The sequence below is a fragment of the Strongylocentrotus purpuratus genome, unplaced genomic scaffold (assembly GCF_000002235.5).
Source record: "Strongylocentrotus purpuratus isolate Spur 01 unplaced genomic scaffold, Spur_5.0 spur5_scaffold_5, whole genome shotgun sequence".
In the NCBI taxonomy this organism is placed as follows: domain Eukaryota; kingdom Metazoa; phylum Echinodermata; class Echinoidea; order Camarodonta; family Strongylocentrotidae; genus Strongylocentrotus; species Strongylocentrotus purpuratus.
This window is the reverse complement of record NW_022145611.1, coordinates 38,295,450-38,317,937: the sequence shown is the minus strand read 5'-3', so window position 1 is coordinate 38,317,937 and position 22,488 is coordinate 38,295,450. Positions and strand designations below refer to the sequence as shown.

General features: G+C 35.4%; 1 protein-coding gene and 1 long non-coding RNA gene across 2 annotated transcripts in view; one reads left to right on the top strand and one right to left on the bottom strand.

The window, feature by feature from the left end:
* LOC575307 (multiple epidermal growth factor-like domains protein 11) overlaps positions 1-22,488 on the top strand; it is a 38,676-nt gene that overhangs the window by 5,650 nt on the left and 10,538 nt on the right. Inside the window, exons 7-11 of the mRNA XM_030999198.1 lie at positions 936-1,046; positions 2,266-2,376; positions 3,518-3,628; positions 4,856-4,966; positions 6,099-6,209. Coding sequence (XP_030855058.1) covers positions 936-1,046; positions 2,266-2,376; positions 3,518-3,628; positions 4,856-4,966; positions 6,099-6,209 — 555 coding nt within the window. The remainder of the gene's footprint in view (positions 1-935; positions 1,047-2,265; positions 2,377-3,517; positions 3,629-4,855; positions 4,967-6,098; positions 6,210-22,488) is intronic.
* LOC115929583 lies at positions 9,922-11,386 on the bottom strand. Its single transcript, XR_004066568.1, has 2 exons — positions 11,345-11,386; positions 9,922-10,809 (listed from the first exon to the last, which is right to left on the bottom strand). It is a non-coding gene; the product is annotated as an uncharacterized LOC115929583 (long non-coding RNA).

The following is a 22,488-nucleotide window of genomic DNA, read 5'->3' as shown; positions in this document are numbered from 1 at the left end:
TATTAATGCAAACTATTCTTTGAAATGTCTGTGTTGTTCTTTACAGTTCGTCCTACTTACCTCATGACTTCTCCTTTTATCTGAACAAGGGTTCATTTTTAGGAGTAATCCCGAACACACTCATTTACACCAACTGTGACAGTTCCACATTGTCTTACTATACCTTGATGCTCTAAAAACATTAGCGAAATTTTGTTTTGGTTCAAATGAAAATTACATTTGTTATTTTGATCTACTATCTCTTCAGAAGACACCTCTTACAAGCCATATATCAAATCCTATTTATTTTTGATAGAAAATAGACGATAATCCTCACATTTAAAGAACATACATCAATGACATCTATCGTTACTTTAACTTGTATTTATTTGTGATAGAAAATAAGCAATAATCATCAGAATAAAAGAGCATACATTAATGACATTTATCGTGACTTAAACCTCTTAATTGTAAGTTGTGGTATTTTATTGACTCTTTGAACCCCTCTCGGGGTATGAGAGTATAAACAAACATAACCTCAACAATAGGCATTCAGAACTTGTGAATACAATTCTCATACATTACACATATATAAGGACACAAAGATATGAACAAAATGGGTCAAGGGTGAATTAAAATCAGAACTTTAACATCTAGTGTTTGCAATGTATACATACAATGCACATAGTTACATTAATAAAATGTATAACTTTATTGCAGTCTACTTACCAGCTGAAGAGTAACGAAGTGGGATGTTCTACTAGAAATGTTATGATCATCATTGTAATTTCCTCACCCTCCCCCACTCCAACCCCCTCCCCGAGTTTTCATTGGAAAAATGAAAAAGTCTACACACTTTCTAGATTTACAATTCTTATTACACCATTCTTAAATTCCAAGATTATGAAGCGATTCGTAAGTAATGTAATGGTAATTTCTTTTCTCTCATTTTGAAGGCTGTACTGAAGACAGCCAATGTGAAAACGGTGGTACTTGTGAGACGGACGGTAATTGTACATGTGCAACGGGGTTTACTGGAGCTACATGCGTTGACGGAGCCGCGGCAGGTAAAATATATTAACCTTTTACTGGTACTAGCTGCTAACAAAATTGTCGACTCTTCTTATAGAATTGCAAATCGACCTTTTTTCTAAATAATCTTAGTTTTGTTAATGAAGACCAAGTGCACATTGTTACAAGGCGCACATAAAGCAACAACTTAGGGCTGGGATCTAATAATTCAAGCAGAGAAATTAAGTTGGAACAATTTTATTAATGCAAACTATTCTTTGAAATGTCTGTGTTGTTCTTTACAGTTCGTCCTACTTACCTCATGACTTCTCCTTTTATCTGAACAAGGGTTCATTTTGAGGAGTAATCCCGAACACACTCATTTACACCAACTGTGACAGTTCCACATTGTCTTACTATACCTTGATGCTCTAAAAACATTAGCGAAATTTTGTTTTGGTTCAAATGAAAATTACATTTGTTATTTTGATCTACTATCTCTTTAGAAGACACCTCTTACAAGCCATATATCAAATCGTATTTATTTTTGATAGAAAATAGACGATAATCCTCACATTTAAAGAACATACATCAATGACATCTATCGTTACAATATAACTTGTATTTATTTTTGAAAGAAAATAGACGATAATCCTCACATTCAAAGAACATACATCAATGACATCTATCGTTACTATAACTTGTATTTATTTGTGATAGAAAATAAGCAATACTCATCAGAAAATAAGAGCATACATTAATGACATTTATCGTTACTTTAACCATTTATTTGTAAGTTGTGGTATTTTATTGACTCTTTGAACCCCTCTCGGGGTATGACAATATAAACAAACATAACATCAACAATAGGCATGCAGAACTTGTGAATACAATTCTCATACTTTACACATATATAAGGACACAAAGATATGAACAAAATGGGTCTAGGGTGAATTAAAATCAGAACTTTAACATCTAGTTTTCGCAATGTATACATACAATGCACATAGTGACATTAATAAAATGTATAACTTTATTGCAGTCTACTTACCAGCTGAAAAGTAACGAAGTGGGATGTTCTACTAGAAATGTCATGATCATCATTGTAATTTCCTCACCCTCCCCCACTCCAACCCCCCCGAGTTTTCATTAGAAAAATGAAAAAGTCTACACACGTTCTAGATTTACAATTCTTATTACACCATTCTTAAATTCCAAGATTATGAAGCGATTCGTAAGTAATGTAATAGTAATTTCATTTTTCTCATTTTGAAGACTGTACTGAAGACAGCCAATGTGAAAACGGTGGTACCTGTGAGACGGCCGGTACGTGTACATGTGCAACGGGGTTTACTGGAGCTACATGCGTTGACGGAGCCGCGGCAGGTAAAATATATTAACCTTTTACTGGTACTAGCTGCTTACAAAATTGTCGACTCTTCTTATAGAATTGCAAATCGACCTTTTTTCTAAATAATCTTAGTTTTGTTAATGAAGACCAAGTGCAAATTGTTACAAGGCGCACATAAAGCAACAACTTAGGGCTGGGATCTAATAATTCAAGCAGAGAAATTAAGTTGGAACAATTTTATTAATGCAAACTATTCTTTGAAATGTCTGTGTTGTTCTTTACAGTTCATCCTACTCACCTTATGACTTCTCCTTTTATCTGAACAAGGGTTCATTTTGAGGAGTAATCCCGAACACACTCATTTACACCAACTGTGACAGTTCCACATATTCATACTATACATTGATGCTCTAAAAACATTAGCGAAATTATGTTTTGGTTCAAATGAAAATTACACTTGTTATTTTGATCTACTTTCTCTTCAGAAGACACCTCTTACAAGCCATACATCAAATCGTATTTATTATGATAGAAAATAGACGATAATCCTCACATTTAAAGAACATACATCAATGACATCTATCGTTACTTTAACTTGTATTTATTTGTGATAGAAAATAAGCAATAATCATCATAATAAAAGAGCATACATTAATAACATTTATCGTGACTTTAACCTCTTAATTGTAAAATTGTGGTATTGTATTGACTCTTTGAACCCCTCTCGGGGTATGAGAGTCTAAACAAACATAACATCAACAATAGGCATGCAGAACTTGTGAATACAATTCTCATACATTACACATATATAAGGACACAAAGATATGAACAAAATGGGTCTAGGGTAAATTAAAATCAGAACTTTAACAACTAGTGTTCGCAATGTATACATACAATGCACACAGTGACATTAATAAAATGTATAACTTTATTGCAGTCTACTTACCAGCTGAAGAGTAACGAAGTGGGATGTTCTACTAGAAATGTCATGATCATCATTGTAATTTCCTCACCCTCCCCCACTCCAATCCCCCCCTCCCCGAGTTTTCATTAGGAAAATGAAAAAGTCAACACACTTTCTAGATTTACAATTCTCATTACACCATTCTTAAATTCCAAGATTATGAAGCGATTCGAAAGTAATGTAATGGTAATTTCTTTTCTCTCATGTTGAAGACTGTACTGAAGACAGCCAATGTGAAAACGGTGGTACCTGTGAGACGGCCGGTACGTGTACATGTGCAACGGGGTTTACTGGAGCTACATGCGTTGACGGAGCCGCGGCAGGTAAAATATATTAACCTTTTACTGGTACTAGCTGCTAACAAAATTGTCGACTCTTATTATAGAATTGAAAATCAACCTTTTTTTCTAAATAATCTTAGTTTTGTTAATGAAGACCAAGTGCACATTGTAACAAGGCGCACATAAAGCAACAACTTAGGGCTGGGATCTAATAATTCAAGCAGAGAAATTAAGTTGGAACAATTTTATTAATGCAAACTATTCTTTGAAATGTCTGTGTTGTTCTTTACAGTTCGTCCTACTCACTTTATGACTTCTCCTTTTATCTGAACAAGGGTTCATTTTTAGGAGTAATCCCGAACACACTCATTTACACCAACTGTGACAGTTCCCTATTGTCTTACTATACATTGAAGCTCTAAAAACATTAACGAAATCTTTGTTTTGGTTCAAATGAAAATTACACTTGTTATTTTGATCTACTATCTCTTTAGAAGACACCTCTTACAAGCCATATATCAAATCGTATTTATTTTTGATAGAAAATAGACGATAATCCTCACATTTAAAGAACATACATCAATGACATCTATCGTTACTATAACTTGTATTTATTTTTGATAGAAAATAGACGATAATCCTCACATTTAAAGAACATACATCAATGACATCTATCGTTACTATAACTTGTATTTATTTGTGATAGAAAATAAGCAATAATCATCAGAAAATAAGAGCATACATTAATGCCATTTATCGTTACTTTAACCATTTATTTGTAAGTTGTGGTATTTTATTGACTCTTTGAACCCCTCTCGGGGTATGAGAGTCTAAACAAACATAACATCAACAATAGGCATGCAGAACTTGTGAATACAATTCTCATACATTACACATATATAAGGACACAAAGATATGAACAAAATGGGTCTAGGGTGAATTAAAATCAGAACTTTAACAACTAGTGTTCGCAATGTATACATACAATGCACATAGTGACATTAATAAAATGTATAACTTTATTGCAGTCTACTTACCAGCTGAAGAGTAACGAAGTGGGATGTTCTACTAGAAATGTCATGATCATCATTGTAATTTCCTCACCCTCCCCCACTCCAATCCCTCCCCCTCCCCGAGTTTTCATTAGGAAAATGAAAAAGTCAACACACTTTCTAGATTCACAATTCTCATTACACTATTCTTAAAATCCAAGATTATGAAGCGATTCGAAGGTAATGTAATGGTAATTTCTTTTATCTTATTTTGAAGACTGTACTGAAGACAGCCAATGTGAAAACGGTGGTACCTGTGAGACGGCCGGTACGTGTACATGTGCAACGGGGTTTACTGGAGCTACATGCGTTGACGGAGCCGCGGCAGGTAAAATATATTAACCTTTAATGGTACTAGCTGCTAACAAAATTGTCGACTCTTATTATAGAATTGCAAATTGACCTTTTTTCTAAATAATCTTAGTTTTGTTAATGAAGACCAAGTGCAAATTGTTACAAGGCGCACATAAAGCAACAACTTAGGGATGGGATCTAATAATTCAAGCAGAGAAATTAAGTTGGAACATTTTTATTAATGCAAACTATTCTTTGAAATGTCTGTGTTGTTCTTTACAGTTCGTCCTACTCACCTTATCACTTCTCCCTTTATCTGAACAAGGGTTCATTTTCAGGAGTAATCCCGAACACACTCATTCACATCAACTGTGAGAGTTCCACATTGTCTTACTATACATTGATGCTCTAAAAACATTAGCGAAATTTTTTTTTTGGTTAAAATGAAAATTACACTTGTTATTTTGATCTACTATCTCTTTAGAAGACACCTCTTACAAGCCATACATCAAATCGTATTTATTTTGATAGAAAATAGACGATAATCCTTACATTTAAAGAACATACATCAATGACATCTATCGTTACTTTAACTTGTATTTATTTGTGATAGAAAATAAGCAATAATCATCATAATAAAAGAGCATACATTAATGACATTTATCGTGACTTTAACCTCTTAATTGTAGAATTGTGGTATTTTATTGACTCTTTGAACCCCTCTCGGGGTATGACAATATAAACAAACATAACATCAACAATAGGCATGCAGAACTTGTGAATACAATGCTCATACATTACACATATATAAGGACACAAAGATATGAACAAAATGGGTCTAGGGTGAATTAAAGTAAAAACTTTAACAACTAATGTTCGCAATGTATACATACAATGCACATAGTGACAATAATAAAATGTACAACTTTATTGCAGTCTATTTACCAGCTAAAGAGTAACAAAGTGGGATGTTCTACCAGAAATGTCATGATAATCATTGTAATTTACTAACCCTCCCCCACCCCAACCCCCCCCCCTCATTAGGAAAATGAAAAAGTCTACACACTTTCTAGATTCGCAATTCTCATTACACCATTCTTAAATTCCAAGATTATGAAGCGATTCGTAAGTAATGTAATGGTAATTTCTTTTCTCTCATTTTGAAGGCTGTACTGAAGACAGCCAATGTGAAAACGGTGGTACCTGTGAGACGACCGGTACGTGTACATGTGCAACTGGGTTTACTGGAGCTACATGCGTTGACGGAGCCGCGGCGGGTAAGATATATTAACCTTTTACTGGTACTAGCTGCTAACAAAATTGTCGACTCTCATTATAGAATTGCAAATCGACTTTTGCCGAAATATTCTTATTTTTTTAATGAAGATCAAGTGGATATTGTTACAAGGTGCAAATAAAGCAACAACTTAGGGCTGGGATATAATATTTCAAGCATAAAATTAATTTGTTTAGATAACACACTGCCGCACGAAAAGTAATAAAAACAACGTAAGGCCTTTAACAAAAATATATGTTTAGCGTCCCCGTCCGCTTCCCTTTTTGGGGCCTCCTTCCGTTTTTTAGTAAAAAAAAACATGTAAAACACCGTTAAAATGGATCTATTTCTGATTTTTTTTTTTAATAATTAAAATCCCTGCATCTATCTTGTCACTAAAAATGTACCAAGCGGCCATTTTGAAAAGGAAAAAAAGAAGAAAAAAAAGGCAGGACGCTAAACATGTTTTGTTTTTTTTGTTTGGCCTAATATTATGCTGCCGTCATGTTTTCAAGTTTTGATGAGTTGCGTTTGAAAGATAGAGGGAATGTGGGGTTAACAAAAAGGACAGTTAGCCTGATGAACGTCAACCCCTTAAGAAATATACACTGTATTGTTGAGAAAAGAAAAGCAGAGAAAAACCTTAACGCCAATACAAAAGGGTGAAAAAAGAAAGGAGAAGGGAAGGGGGGGGGGGGAACATTACAAAATGCATTAACTGAAACGTGACGTCATTTATTTTGAGATTGAATACAATGATAAAAGATGGGGTTTTTCATATTAAACGGGATATTTTTCCATGAAACTGGTCCTTTGAAATAGATATAAATGAGGCCAAATAACAAACTCGAAGTGTTTCTTGTCCCCGCTCGCCTCCTTTTTGGCCGCCACCTCCTTTTTTTTTAATTACTATTCTGGAACCCCCCCCCCCCAAACAAAAATAAATAAGCCTGTGATATATATTTTGTTTAAATATCTTCTAAAGTGATACAAAAAAATTGTTTTGTCATACAATACATCAGTATACTCACTTAGCACAATATCTGTGAATAAATGGGCTTGGCTAGCTATAATACGCAATTGGCAGCCATCTTGGACAAAACTGCAAAATAGTAAAAAGTAATGCCCTGCCTCCTTCGGTTTGTGTTAAAGTTCGTTATTTGGCTTAATAACAAACATGTCAACGGCGAGCTCAAAAATGAAGTATCTGTTGTCATATACTAGTAGCTTTTTACCACGTAGTCGCGCACTCATTCGGCGACTCAACGCTTTGTTGTGGGGCGGTGCGTCATGGAAACAAATAGAACACATAAAGTTAAACAGACTATATGGCTGAATAAACATGCAAGAAAAGGAAAAGTTAGGCTTCACGATCAAATACTATATCTAACGTACACCTTTATCTGTTATTAGGGGAATGAATATATATAAATAGTATAATAATAATAATAACAAACAAGTCAACGGCGAGCTCAACAATTAAGCATAATATGTTGTCATATATTAGTAAATTTTTACTATTCGCGCGCTCACTCAACGCTAGTTTGACCGCTTTTGTCCGGCTTGCAATGATTCTATTGTTCAGGTGCGTATTAAGGCTGCCTTTAGAATCAACCAAATCGGAATGGCATATGTGTGTGAAGGGGCGGGGCGCGTCTTATTTTTTCGTACCACGGCGAGCCCGGATTCCTGTTTTATCATGAATATTCATTACGCAGGGTCGGGAAAGTCTTGATTCTCTTGAATATTCATGTCTGATCGAGGAATGCGCAGCATCGAATATCGTGTGTAACACAGGTCTATAATATGACATAGAAAAGCAATGTCATGGTCATTTAGATGCTGTGTTTAATGCGATGCTGTGTTTAATTACAAGTAAATGCCAAAATGTCAGTAGACAAGATATATAGCATATATTTCAAGTAAGAGTCTTGATAGGCAATTTGTGAGTAGCCTAGGCCTACTTTTCTGAGGTCAAGTTGAATCTAGTTCTTTTTATGAATGAGAAAATAATCAGTTCTAGGTTTGCTTTTTAAATATTACAAACAGAGGTTGCATTATGGTATTGAATATGTGATACAGTATTCTAAACTGTATAAAATAAGTAACAAGAATAGGCCTACGTACAGACATTTATCAAAAATAAAATACTTGTGTATTGCACTTAAATTATTTCTATGATTTATGCTCACTTAACTACATAAGGAAGAAAAGGAAGAAAGAAAAAAATGGGATTAGAAAGAAGAATAACAAAGTTAAAAAGTAAAATATATATAAATGATAAATAAATGGAAGAAATAAAGAATACGGAATAGATACCAAGGAAGAAAGAAATAAATTGCAAGAAAATTGAAATGAAAAGAAGACAAAAGAAAAAGGGAAAGGAGCAAGATAATATTGATAACATATCTTCAATCTTTTTTCTTTTATCTGCCTCTTGTTTTTGTTTAGGCCTAGCTACCATTTTTCCCTTTCCTTTCTCTTTATCTCTTAAAAGTTCTCTTTGGTTTCTTTCTTACATTGTTCTATCCTTACTCATATACTGTGAAGAAATGATTTCATCCTATGGCGTATTTCATCTGCATTATATGTTTGTCACGAGCTGACAAAATAATGAGGGAAGGGGAGGGGGGGGGGGTGGGGGGACTCGATGATAATTCATCATTTGAAGGTTTACAATGTGATGTCCATGAGTTATATGCACCCACTGAAGAAAATCCATGTATAGGGTTGCTGCAGGAACCCCAGCACCCACAGATCCCACGCATGATGAGACAAACTCGAGAGAAAACTACAAATTCTTTCACATACATTAAAAAAAAAAAAAAAAAAAAATTAAATCCAAGATCGGTTGAACTCTTTTTGACCCCTTTCCCAGGACGTCGATCAATTACATGTATGTGCCCCCCCCAAAAAAAAAAACAACAACATCAAACTCTGGCTACGGCCCTGGCGATAATTACCCACTATTCAAATATGACAGGTGCACCTTTTTCTTCAACAACTGCCCCTTTTACTTCATAATAAGTGCCACTGTTCCATTTTCATAAGTGCCCCTTGTGATATCTGATAAAAGCCCTTTTATTTTTTTGCTTTGACACGCGTCCCCTTAATCTTTCTAACAAGTGCCCATTAACCTTTTGATATGTGCCCCTTACCCTGTTTAATAGGAGCCCCAACCCTTTCTCATAAATGCCCCTTTGACATATGCCCCCTTTTCCTTTTTTTTATAATTCACCTTTTCTCTCTTTCTCTGTCTTTCGAAAACTATCTTCTGCAAGGTTTGTTCTCTGACTGAGCAGCCTGTTGCAATTCCTTTCTGTCTCACTTTCAGTCGTACTTGTTGCCACTCATTTGCATTCACTCGTTATCAACTACCATCAACCATTCCATATTCACTCCATTACTGTCCACATTTCAATTTCATTCTCTTCACTCTCCCTTTTTGCAGCCTTTCCAGGAGCTTTGCTAGAAGTAGAACATTTTTAATGTAGAGGCCAGAGAAACCAGAAAGTATGTTTATCATTTTATTCAAATATCTAACTTGAAAAGGAAAGTGAAACATTGTTTAATTACAATATATTGACATAATTTTGTTCAAGAAATTTGAATTTAACACTGGAAATTTTTAATTGGTTTGCCAGCCCCCCCCAAAAAAAAACAACACAAAAGTGGTACCAGGGTTTTTGTTAGGAGGCCCATGCCCTGTATAATTTTTATTTTTAAGAATAGTTTTCTCTTTTTTATTAATTTGACGTTGGCGTACCGTAAATTTCACCAAGAACCCCCCCCTTCCCATTAACAATCGACACTGCTATTACTTCTACCAACAGTAATGCTTTAATTCAAAATTTCACTTTCTAAATCCTTCTAATATAAACATATGATCATATTTGTACACTTTTGCAACCTGTTAAATAGACCATGTAGTAACAGGACCTGGAAGAGGATAGCAAGCCCCCCCCCCCTCACTCCCTGTTTTCTTAAGTTGGGAAGCATCAAAACATGATTCTTTTAAAGCTAGCAGTTTGGATACGAAAGGCAATGAGGATTAGCAGTTTCCATATTTAATGCATTTAGAGTGTTGTCTTTCAAACCTTCTTACATACAATACTTGAAGTAGCAATAATTTCATAATCTACAAAACTTCCCATACAGAAATCCATAGAGGTAAATGAATTTTAACATGTATAATTATAATCAAAATATCATTGATTAATTCAATCTTTAATATAGACTGATAGACCTTTATCACTCAAATATGAAGGAGAATCTTTCTGCCCAGTCCTTAGTATCATCCTATAAGATGGTAGTTGACATTGTTAGAATTTTAATGTTTATTCGTTGAGGATTAGTTATCTTTAATTGTTTGAAAGTCGACAAGATGATAAACTTAATTAGCTTTATTGAATGTAGTATTCTACAAACATATAATACAAATAACAAATAAATATCATGTAAATATTCCAGTTTAAACCCATCTCTATTGTCCTCTTTCATTATATGAGGGTGGAATCTTTAAGACGTAGTCTCGTGTAGATATCTTCTGCATTCATCACTAAAGTTGTAGCCTAGTTTTCAGAAAAAAATATAACCCAAGTCTGTTGAATGGACAAATGAATAAGATATAAAAAAAAATCAACAATGACTAATAACATACACCCTGATACCTGCTCAGAAAAAGGAAGGACTGAATTTCACTTGGGGTTCTAGTGGGCAAACCTAAACTATTTTTTGTACAAGACTATTTCAAATACTGACCACATCTTAGATTATTACTGATGATCCCATTAAGACGATAGGCCTGCTGGAGCTCGGATCAGACAAGGTATGAAATAAGTAATACAATGTAATACAACTCGTGCTCATACCGGTAATTGAATAATACTCGGTTAAGTATGGGACATAAAATGCCCAAACAACTTTGAACAGAGAATGTACTGGAAATAATGCTACTGAAACATACTTAATGTAGACTTATATTTAATCTATATTGACATTTAATTTTTAATCTAAATTACAATTGTGATATTCAGCCAATTATTCTTTAAAAAGTCAACTGACAATGAAAAATATCTATTTCAGATCTATAATTTTCTCCATGACATTTGTTCCACAAACATTTATTGGGGGTACCTTCATGTATATTAGCACACTTGCTCGTATGAAGTGTAGTAGGCCCGCATCTCTAGATATGATCCCGTTTGTTCTTTGTTCCTCTCCTGAGTGTGCAAACCAGAATGCCTTCATCATCCACTGTAGAGAAGCATCATCCTACATGAGAGAAAACAGACTTTTATCAATCTTATTTTGTGTTCTTCTTCATCTTCATTGCTCAAGAAGTGAAAGGACCCCTTACAAAAAAAAAAATAATGAAGGGTCCTGTGTACACCCTACATGTAGTGCTTACGATGTGCATTTGATATGGCTCTTCTAAACACAGGACCTCCTGTAAATAAGGACAAATTTTCTTTTGTAAACAAAGAAAGAAAAGACATCAATATTTGTATACTAGGTGCAGAACTAGAATAAAATATACCCTCCACTACATCCTCCTACCCCCCCCCCCCACTTATTCAGCAGTTGGCTGAGTCGTTGTGAAGTACTTTGACTGCGGTTTGCCGTCATGTCACTCTTTGAGCCCCGGGGTTAAATGTTAAAACACCCCCCTTGAAAAAATCCTGCGTACGCGCCTGCTCCACTATATATGCTTGCAATGTCAACTTAGTTCCATCGTTTAATATTTGTTTGCTAAATAACCTGATAACTGTACCTGCATGGGACTTTCTGCTTCATCTTGCAAATATAAGAGATGTTGTAATGTCCTTCTTCCAGCTCTTCAGTTTCAATCTTTTGGAACAAAAAGAAGAAAAAAATCAATACGACAATCAAGGCATCCCTTTCTCCTTAAAGAAATAGAATAGATCTAGCATAATACAAATTAATAGCTATTTTTCATGTCATGGTTGGCCCTAATTTTAATATGGTGTGGAAATCAACATACAAAGTAAAACTAAATGGAAGATTTAACTTGTGCATCAAACAGTGATTTCTATGGCCTATGAACACGAAGAAGTACCAAGTAGAATTAGTTTATTATAACAAGAAGAGGTGGACTACATACCATATTAGCAGAGGCAGCGCTCCGAGGCGAGGGGGGGGGGGGGGGGGGGGGGGCAAGTGGGCACAGTGCCCTCCCATTTTTTCAAGTACCCTAAAAATGCCCCTTTTTTACATAGGAAAGCGCCCCCTTTACTTTGACAAGTGACACTTATACTCTGACAAGTGCCCCTTTTAAGTTTTTAGAGTGCCCCTTCCCCTTTAATAACTACCCCTTTTAACTTGAATAAGCGCACCTTATATCTTCACATGTGCCCCCTTTCATTTTCAATAAGTGCCCCTTTTTCTTATAAGTGCCCCCATTTCAAAATAGGCCCTTTCCCTTCTCATAAATGCCCCTTTTCATCTATGAAAATAGTTCCTTTTCATTCTCTTAAGTGCCCCTTTTCATCTCTTGTAAATGACCCTATTCACTTCTGAGAGATACTTGTTTTACTTTGACAAGCACCCCTTCCCCTCCTAGTCAGTGCTCTTTTCATCTCTTATAAATGCCCCTTTTATTTTGACACGTCCTCCTTTTCCTTCCTATATAATGCCTTTTTTTCCTTATAAGCACCCTTACCCCTTATCATAATTACCACTTTTCGTCTTGACAAGTGCCCCGTTTATTTTAACATGTGCCACTTTTTCTTTTTAATAAGAGCCACTTCCCCTTCTCATTACCCTTTTAACAATGATATGTACCCAATTTTCTTTCTAATAAAGAACCTATCCCTTTTTCATAAATGCCCCTTTTTACTGCTTATAAATGCCCCCTATCACAATCTGATGGGTGCCTCTTTTCCGTCGACAAATGCCCATGTCCTTATCATCCCTGGTGCATGCCTCTTTGTTTAGGTGTAAGAAGTGCCCCATTTTCACCTCTGATAATTAGCCTTTGTACTTTGACACGTGCTCCTTTTCTTTTCTGATAAGTGTCTTAACCCTTTCGATAAGTGTCCCCTTTTCCTCTCATCATTAAACGTGTCCCTAATTTCAAGCAACTAAAAGCAATTTCCCACAAAGCTCACTCGCTTCGCTTGCCCATAGTTATAGATGTTATAATAATGTAACTTATCAAAGATCTATTCAGTCTTCCATTATGAGATTGTGCTTATAACCCCATCAGGATTGGGTTTTCCTCTTTACAAGATGTAATTTTTCACACTGCGACCTCACAAATCTTAACATTTTTCCTCGCTCGCAAATGCATTTTTAGACCATCACACCCAACTGCAAAGTATGATACTTAAGAATAATCTTATATGCTGTATGAAGAGAAACAAATATTGAAATCATCCCTTATGTAATCACAAAATAGGGGTATAAACCAACGTCAAAAAAATTGTATATTTCCCTCTGAAGGTGCCCTTTTTTCAAGAAAGTGCCCTTTTTGTTGGTGCCCCCCCCCACTTTGGAAGTTGCTCCGCCGCCTCTGCGTAAAAGTAAATATAATTGTCGACTACCCTAGGGGTCTTCTCTTATACAACGTCCAAAAAAAATATATTTATCATATGAAATGTACACTTTGGAGAAGGAAAAAATCTTTAATAGCTCTAGAGTCTAGATCTTGATCTAGAAAAGTTATGACAACTTGACAAGCACACTGGACACACACAACATCTAAACATTAAATAGATGAATCCTAGATCTAGTTTGTTTGTTTTTGAATATTTTTATTGATAAATTCCAGGTGTTACGTCTAAATGAAATATGGTTTGGAGCTGCTTGATTATCCATGGTCACAAAAATTTTGGTCTAAAAGTTGACACGCACTAATGATGCAACTGAGCGAACGGATGGCACTTAGTATAGCCAACAGAGTCCACATCTAAAGTAAAGATATAAACAAGAATTAACCCTCTTGGAATACTAAGTCTAAAGAAATCATACTTCATAGATTATTTTAAGGTGTAACGTTAAATCTAGATTTAAATTCAATGGATATTGCTGGAAGGAACAGTGTCATATCTCTCAATACTCGAACTGATTTTTTTTTTTTTTTTTCAATTTCTTTGCTCCTGGGACATTGTACATGGTACATTGTCCAGTCAAGATGCAACCTCTTGCCCCTCTGCCTCCCTTGCATATAATGAGAATTATTATTAAACTTAAAGAGTATGAGTGCAAGAAGATAGACCAAGAAGATAAACCTGGAAGCTCGACTGCTGTCTCAGCATTCTTCCAGTATTTGCGGTAAAGGTAAAGTAAAGGTAATGATTTGTGAATTAGATTCACGATGACGATCAAATTTGGAATAAAACCTGATTAGAAAGGTTTATCTTGATGCAGATGAGCACCGAAATTCCCCGGGGTGGGCCTGCCGGAACCCCGGGGCTCAAAGGGTGACATGAAGGCAAACCGCAGTCAAAGTACTTCACGACGATGAAAATCAAAGTGCAATTTCAAGAGAAATATTTTCCTAGCCTTTTCCCCAAAAATCTGTTGAGAACAGTCTCAAAATGTAAAGAAATTACAGTAGATCACGAATTACAGCTTTTTCAAATTAATGACTAAATTCTCTTAATCTACTGATATTTCAATCAATTACTCACCATGCATTCTCCGTGAACTAAATCTTCTCACTTTGTGCGAGTATAGCGCGCGTCCTGCATGAACTCACAGTTCCCACCTCGGTTATATGAATATTCAAGAGAATCGAGACTTTCCCCGATCCTGCGTAATGAATATTCATGATAAAACAGGAATCCGGGCTCGCCGTGGTACGAAAAAATAAGACGCGGGCGGGGCGGGGTGATTCTTGTTTAATTTGTTATATTTGTCTGATGTTCAATGTTTCATGAATGTTCTGTAAATATAGTGAGTAAGCATGACGTCTAAAATGTCTTAGCATGCTACCCGGCACGTCGGGGGCATTAATATCATGCCTTAAGTTTCCATGCCGCACGCATCAGGGCTTGTTTCATTCAATCAACTGGTGACTCCATGCATGTCCTAATAATAATTCAAACGCCATTTCTGTTTCTAACAAAACGCAACAAAACAAACGCTTCGTGTCGCAACTCTTTGTATATAAAAGGGACTCTATGCGCCATCCCTGCAGGCCTATGGGCGCATTAAACAATATTGCATGGATTTCACGAACAACACATTGGTCAAAGGTTCCCCTTTGGTTATTAACCCCCTCCCGCTCTCTTTCTCTCTCTCTCTCTCTCTCTCTCTCTCTCATTCTTCCTTTCTTTTTCAAACGTGCCTTTGATCCTATGGCTACGTTGCGTTCACATTTTATTTGCCGTATTAAAGTGATGGTGATAGATTTAGAGCGAAATAATCGAAAGTATATAACAACAAATATTAAACTGGAAAATATGAACAGCAAAATGACAGTGCTGATTAATTGAGGGGTTGCAAAATTGATCTAAAACTTAGGTGGCGGAAATATATATTTTATTCAGGGGGCGCAAAATTGATCTGAAACTTAGGGGCGCAAATTTGATCTTTTATTGAGGGAGCGCAAAATTGATCAGAAACTTAGGGTGCAAACATTTATATTTAATTGAGGGGCCGTAAATTGTTCTAAAACTAAGGGTGTGCAAAATGTATATGGTGTGTACTACTATTACGTCTATGGTACTACAACGTTCTGAAATCATCAAAATTCATATAAGAAATTTAGCCAAGCCTTGGTTATAAACTAACAAGCACCGTACATAGAACGATGTATATGGGACTACGCAAACAAACTTTGTATAGTCCTACAAGACTATATGCTTATTGCAAAGCCAGAATGTGTTGATATTGTTTCTGTCGTAAGGTTGCTCTTTTCCAAATCCTCTATTTTAAGATTTGACTTTCATTACAACTGTTTTTTCTCTCTTTACCTCTTCAGAGGGACTTTATTGTTCCATTTCAAAATACATATATATTATTTACAAAACAAATAAATTTAAACATATCTATTATATACAAGATCAACATAATTTCTTAAAATGATCATTTTAACATTTCTAATACTTTCTTAACTTCTTCATTATCGAAGAAGTTATCTTATTATCTTATATATTTTTTTCTTCAAATAATAATAATAATAATATTTAATGATGAAATAAAATTATTTATTAATCTCTTTTGGATTGGTAAGTACTTCCCCAAAGTTCCGCTTTGCGTAGTCTTTGTATATAACCAGTTGAGCATAATTTATCAAAAAATTAAGTAAAGTCAATTTTCTGTTATCTATTTTATATCCATCAATATCATTTTCATATCAATTTCAATTTCTATTTTTAAAGATGAAATATATAATTCTTGAGATAATTTTCCAGAAAACTCTTAATTTCTTGTAACGAAATATAAAATGTTCAATAGTTTCTTTTTTACGACAAATTTCACATTCGTTAGACATTACGATTTTCTATATATAGAGATTGTCTTTAGATGGCAATATTCTATGAATTAATTTGGAATTATATTGTTTGATAGCATTGTCTCTTATCTTATTAAATTTGAACTGAAATACATCTTTCCAAACCAATATTTCTAGTAGGCCTAAAATATTTTGCCAGAAATGGAAGCCTATTTTTTTGTTCCTTTCTAGCATTAAATTATAGTAACTTTTCACTGTAGCACATTCAACGTTTATAACATCTGAAGTTGTCTCAATTTACATTGTTCCATTAAGACTTGACGCTATGTTTAAACGTAAATTTTGTGACCAATATTTTGGGAATGCTTTTTTTCAATTTTGACATTTTGAATAAAAACAACAGATTCTTTACATCAAAATGGTTATTGAATAGAAAGTTATCTATCCATGTACCTTGATTTATAACATGTTTGATTTGACAAATTCCTTTATTTTTCACGACGGGAAAAACAGAGGTTCATTATCAATTACATTATTACTATTATTCCAAAGTATTTCATTGGGAATATCTTTTACTTCCAATTTATTTACATATCGAATTTCTGACCATGTGCAAAGTAAATCCATCATTGGTAAATTTCTTTTAATACATATTATTTTTATGTGTTTAATATGACAATTATACTGTAAACATAACGGCATCCCGCCAACTCTTTCAGTCCGAAATGAAAATAATGTCTTCCACATTGCATCATCTGCATTAAAAAACTTATATATCCAATATAATCTAAGTGAATTAGCTTTCAAAATCAAATCAACCATACCAAGCCCCCTCCTTTTTCTGACTTGATACAAACATTCCGTTTTACTTTTTCACGTTTAGAATTCCATTCCGTAAAGCCTTGCATATATGAATAGGCATTGAAACAGCTGTGCCTAAATGGACGAGCTGAGGAATTATCAAACATTTTATAATTATTATTTTCCATAACAGGTCAGTCGTCTCATTTTCCACGTCTTAAGAATATTATTGATTTTTTCAACTTTCCCCTCCCAATTCATGCTGCTAACATATTTATCATTTTTACCGACGTAAACACCTAAATGTTTAATTGGTTCTTTTGTAAATTCAGTATCATATTTTGTCGTATCTAATTCTTTCATTTTCAGTACTTTTGTTTTATTCCAATTAATCTTTGGACCTGCAAAATATTCAAAATCGTCTAACTCCTTCATAACATTATCTACTGATTCCATGAAATTAACAAATAATGTGGTATCATCTGCGAATTGTGTTATCTTTACTTTACTTTACTTATCTTTACTTACCCTGAACTTCTATATCTTTGGTTGTAATATTTATCCCTCTTATTTTATTGTTTTCTCGAATTTTATTTGCTAATATTTCTGCCACTAATATAAATAACAAAGCTGATACTAGGCAGCCTTGACGAACGCCCTTTTGAATATAAAATGTTTCAGATAGCGACCCATGCTGTAACACCCTACCATGGACATTTGTGTATAAAGCTTTAATCCATCCTATAAAGGAAACCTGAAAATGCATACGTTTCAATGTTTCAATAAGAAATGAGTGATTTACATTATCAAACGCCTTTTTGAAATCTAAAAATAAAATGATACCGTTAATATTTGCTAATTTACAATAATCAATAACATCTTGTACAAGTCTCATGTTTTCACTTGCCATTCTACCTTTTACAAAACCTCTTTGATCGGCCGAAATTATACCTGGCATATTTGGTTGTAGCCGTATTGACAAGACACGTGCTGCAATTTTATAGTCTATATTGAGGAGAGAAATCGGTCGCCAATTGCCCTTGTTTCCTTTTTTTATACGAAAGAGCAAGAATAGATTGACCTTGTGTGAACGAGAGCCCTTGCCTCTCATACCCTTCGTTTAAACTATTTATCACCATGTCCTTTATCTGTTCCCCAAAACATATATAAAATTCAACACTTAATAAGCAGGGCTCCCACTTAGCCGAGTTGGAGCCTCGAGTTGTGGCGAGCTGACTCGAGCTTGAACTCGCGTAAAGTCGCGTAAACTCGCTTGAAATTTACTCATTTGTATGGTATTTGCATGAATTATCATACGACGCATTATCGAGTTTCCTACGATGAATGTACGAGTGAACCGAGCTCATTACGAGTCACGCGAGCTCGGTGTGAGTTGCGATGACTTGCGTACGACTTGCACCGATCTATACAACTAACGAGTGATGAGAGTTTTCTACGAGTCATATACGATCAAGGGGCGGGAAATACATACTTTTGACCGGGGCGGCCAAGCGACTCCCAAAGTTGAGGGGGAGGGGGCACCAAGAAAAAAGGGCACCTTCAAAGGGAAATCTCAAAGCGAAAATATGTTTTAGACATTGGTATATACCCTTTAGTGATTACATTATCAGGGATGATTTCAATATTTGTTTCACTATGTACACAGTACAAGATATTGTTTAAGCATCATACTTTGCAGTTGAGTGTGATGGTCCTCAAATTTATTTGCGATCGAGCGAATGGAACAAGGACATTTTTAACAGATTTGTGAGGTCGCAGTACAAAAAAATTACATCTTATAAAGAGCAAAAAACCCAATCCTGATGGGGTTATATGCAAATTTTCATAACGGAAGACTGAGACCTTTGATAAGTAACATAAGTATATTATCATCTATAAATGCGAACGAGCGGAGCGAGCAAGCTTTAGGAGGAGGTGCTGTTAGTCGCTTGAAATTAGGGGCGCGTATGATGAGAGGAAAAGGGGACATATATCGGAAAAGAAAAGTAACTCGTGTCAAAGTACAAAGAGTAATTATCAGAGGTAAAAATGGGGCGCGTTTTACACCTTTAAAAAGAGGCACTCAACAGGGATGAAGAATAGGCACTCATGAAAATAGGAAATGTGCATCTGTCGACCGAAAAGGGGCTCCGATCGGATTGTGAAGGGGCATTTAGAAGAGGGGAAAAGGGGATAAGGCCCTTATTAGAAAAGAAATGGGGCACGTATCATTGTTAAAAGGGAAATTATCAGAGGTTAAAAAGGGCATGTTTCGCACCTGAAAAGGGACAATGACCAGATATCAAAAGGGGCACTTATGGAAATGAAAAAATGGGCACTTACAATACAAGAAAATCGCATTAGTTGAAAGAAAAGGGGTACCGACCAGATTTTAATAGGGGCATTTATCGGAAGTGAAGGTGGCACTTATCAGTGCTCTATGGAAGAACAGAGCCATTAGGTTAATGGACTATTTAACCGTTTTATCATTCTATTATAGTTACATAATTCTTTGATTGTGTTATATTGTATTATTGTGTTTATGATGATTTCAGGAAATAAAACAAACAAAACTTATCTGAAGGGAAAAGGAGTAACTTCTCGTACCTGAAAAGGGTCATTTACCAGAGATGAAAAGGGGCATTTATGAGAAGGAGAAAGGGCTATATTTTAATAGGGGTACTTATCGTTGGGAAGAGGGGTACTTATTAGAAAAAGGAAAAGGGGCACTTGTCAAAGTAAAAGAGACACCTCTAAAATCTAAAATAGGGCAAATTATCAGAGGTAAAGGGGGCGCTTATAGAAAGTGAAAAGGGGCACTTCTTGTTCCTAAAAAGGGGCAATTATGATAATTGAAAATGGACACTTATTGCAAATGAAAATAGGTACTTTTCGAAGGAAAAGGGGCACTTGTCAAATAAAAGGAGTACTCATGCCAAGATGGGGGCAATATGCATAGGATATTTAATTTGATAACATGGTCTAACTTGAGATATGTGAATGAAAAGTGGCATCTGTCAAAGGATTGCCACAATTGTAGTTTTTTATATCATTTTTCTAAGCACAAATACAAAAAACTTGCAATATCAAACGTCAACAATGTTATGACAAAAATATTTTTATTTCTATGTTATATTCGTATATTGTCTTAATGACTCTTTAAAAGTACATGTATGCAATTCGTATTATTATTGTTCATTTACTATAACATCTTCCCATCTTACTTCTATTCTTCTTGTTTCTCCTCTTCGTGTTCTAATTTGTGCTGCCCAAGCAATCTTACCATATAACCTAAACATATTTCAATATTGACAAACTAATTGTAACTGTATTTTATGTTTGAAATATGTAATAAGTTTTTTAATTGGACACATGCCCATTTCAGCAATGGGGCTGCGGCTCATGTTTTTAATAAACCTTGAATTGAATTGAATCGAAATGAAATTGTAAGAGGTAAAAAGGGGAAGGGGCACATTTAAAAATGAATAGGGGCACTTGCCCCTTTTACTATGTAAAAAGGGGCTCTCTTTATAAAGTTAAAAGGGCAATTTTCTTATGAAAAAAAGGGGCACATTTCGAGTACTTGAAAAAGTAGGGGCACTGCCCCCCTCCTGCCAACCGGGGAGGGCCGTATCTGATTTTGGCGCTCTCCAAAACAAAGATGGATGCCAGAAGCATATTTGCTAGATGTGCTGGAGGAAGAACATGCCTTGAACTTCTGCACAACGGTAGGCCAGCTGACATATCATGGTGAGCTTTTCATGCTCGTAAGGCTCGCCCTACACTCTGCTCATGCTCATGCTCATACGAAACTCACCGTAAGTCCCCGTACTCGATCTAAACTCGCGTAAATCTCGTGGGCAATTCGACATGACTTGCAGCACGATCGTCGTGCTCGTACTCCACTCTTGGAAACTCGAATAGCACTCGCGTATACTTGAAGGTGGCGAGTTGATACGAGTTATGAAGAATGCAGTGCGAGCTTGTTACGAGCAATGCGAGTATATTGCGAGTGTAAGCGATTTCATCTCGAGTAACAACGAGTCAGTAATTTTTTTTGAACATGTTCAAAATTTTGAACTGCTCGCGACTTCGAGGAGAGTCGTGGAATGTTGTAGAGAGTTATGTCGAGCCATAACGAGTTGTCGCGAGTTACAAGAAGAGCTTTTCGCGAGTTATTGCGGCAACTTACCACAATTCGCCATAATTCGTCATAACTCGCTAATACAACTCGGCTAAGTGGGAGCCCTGCTTTAGACCGTCACTCCTAGGTGACTTATTTAAATTCATAGTAGACAATGCTTTCCAGCATTCCGTCTCTTTTAACAGACCTTCACAGCTCGGCTACCTCTTCTGTCAAACACGCCATGTTTACATTTCTGAAATAATCATCATAATTTGCTCCACTTTCTTCTGTCTTACTATACATCATCTTATAAAACTGTTGAATCTACTTTAAAATATCTTCACTGTTCACAATTATGTTACCATATTTCTCTATATAATATAAATATTTCTTTTTTCCTCTTTGTTTTTCAAGCTGTAAAAAGCACTTTGTACATTTTTCACCTGAGTGGTAAGCGGCAAATGTAGATTGATGTCATTAGAGCCGCGGTGGACTCAAACCGCGAACCATGTGATACACATTCCGTTGACATATCCGCTAGACCACTTCTCCTCTATAAAACAACTGTTTTATAGAGGCAGCTATGAGGCAGCTATTAACAAATGTCATATTGTAACCATGATGTTCCATGCACATCAGCATTTCATGCTAACGATTTATGCCAGGTTGCGTAATTTTGGGGAAAATATTTTAAGGCCATATTGCACTGTGTAAATTATTACCACCCAACTGTCGACTATCAGTGGATTTTGAAAAAGACGTTGCGATAGGATCAGATATGGATATTTCAAAATGTAAATTGTAATTGATTGGCTTCATAAATGGTCATGTGAACATTGACATCACATGGTATTTGAAGTCTTCCAGTGAGAGAAAAGGGCGACAACAGTTGAAGGCCAGTCATGCCACTGATTCACTATGATTCACAAC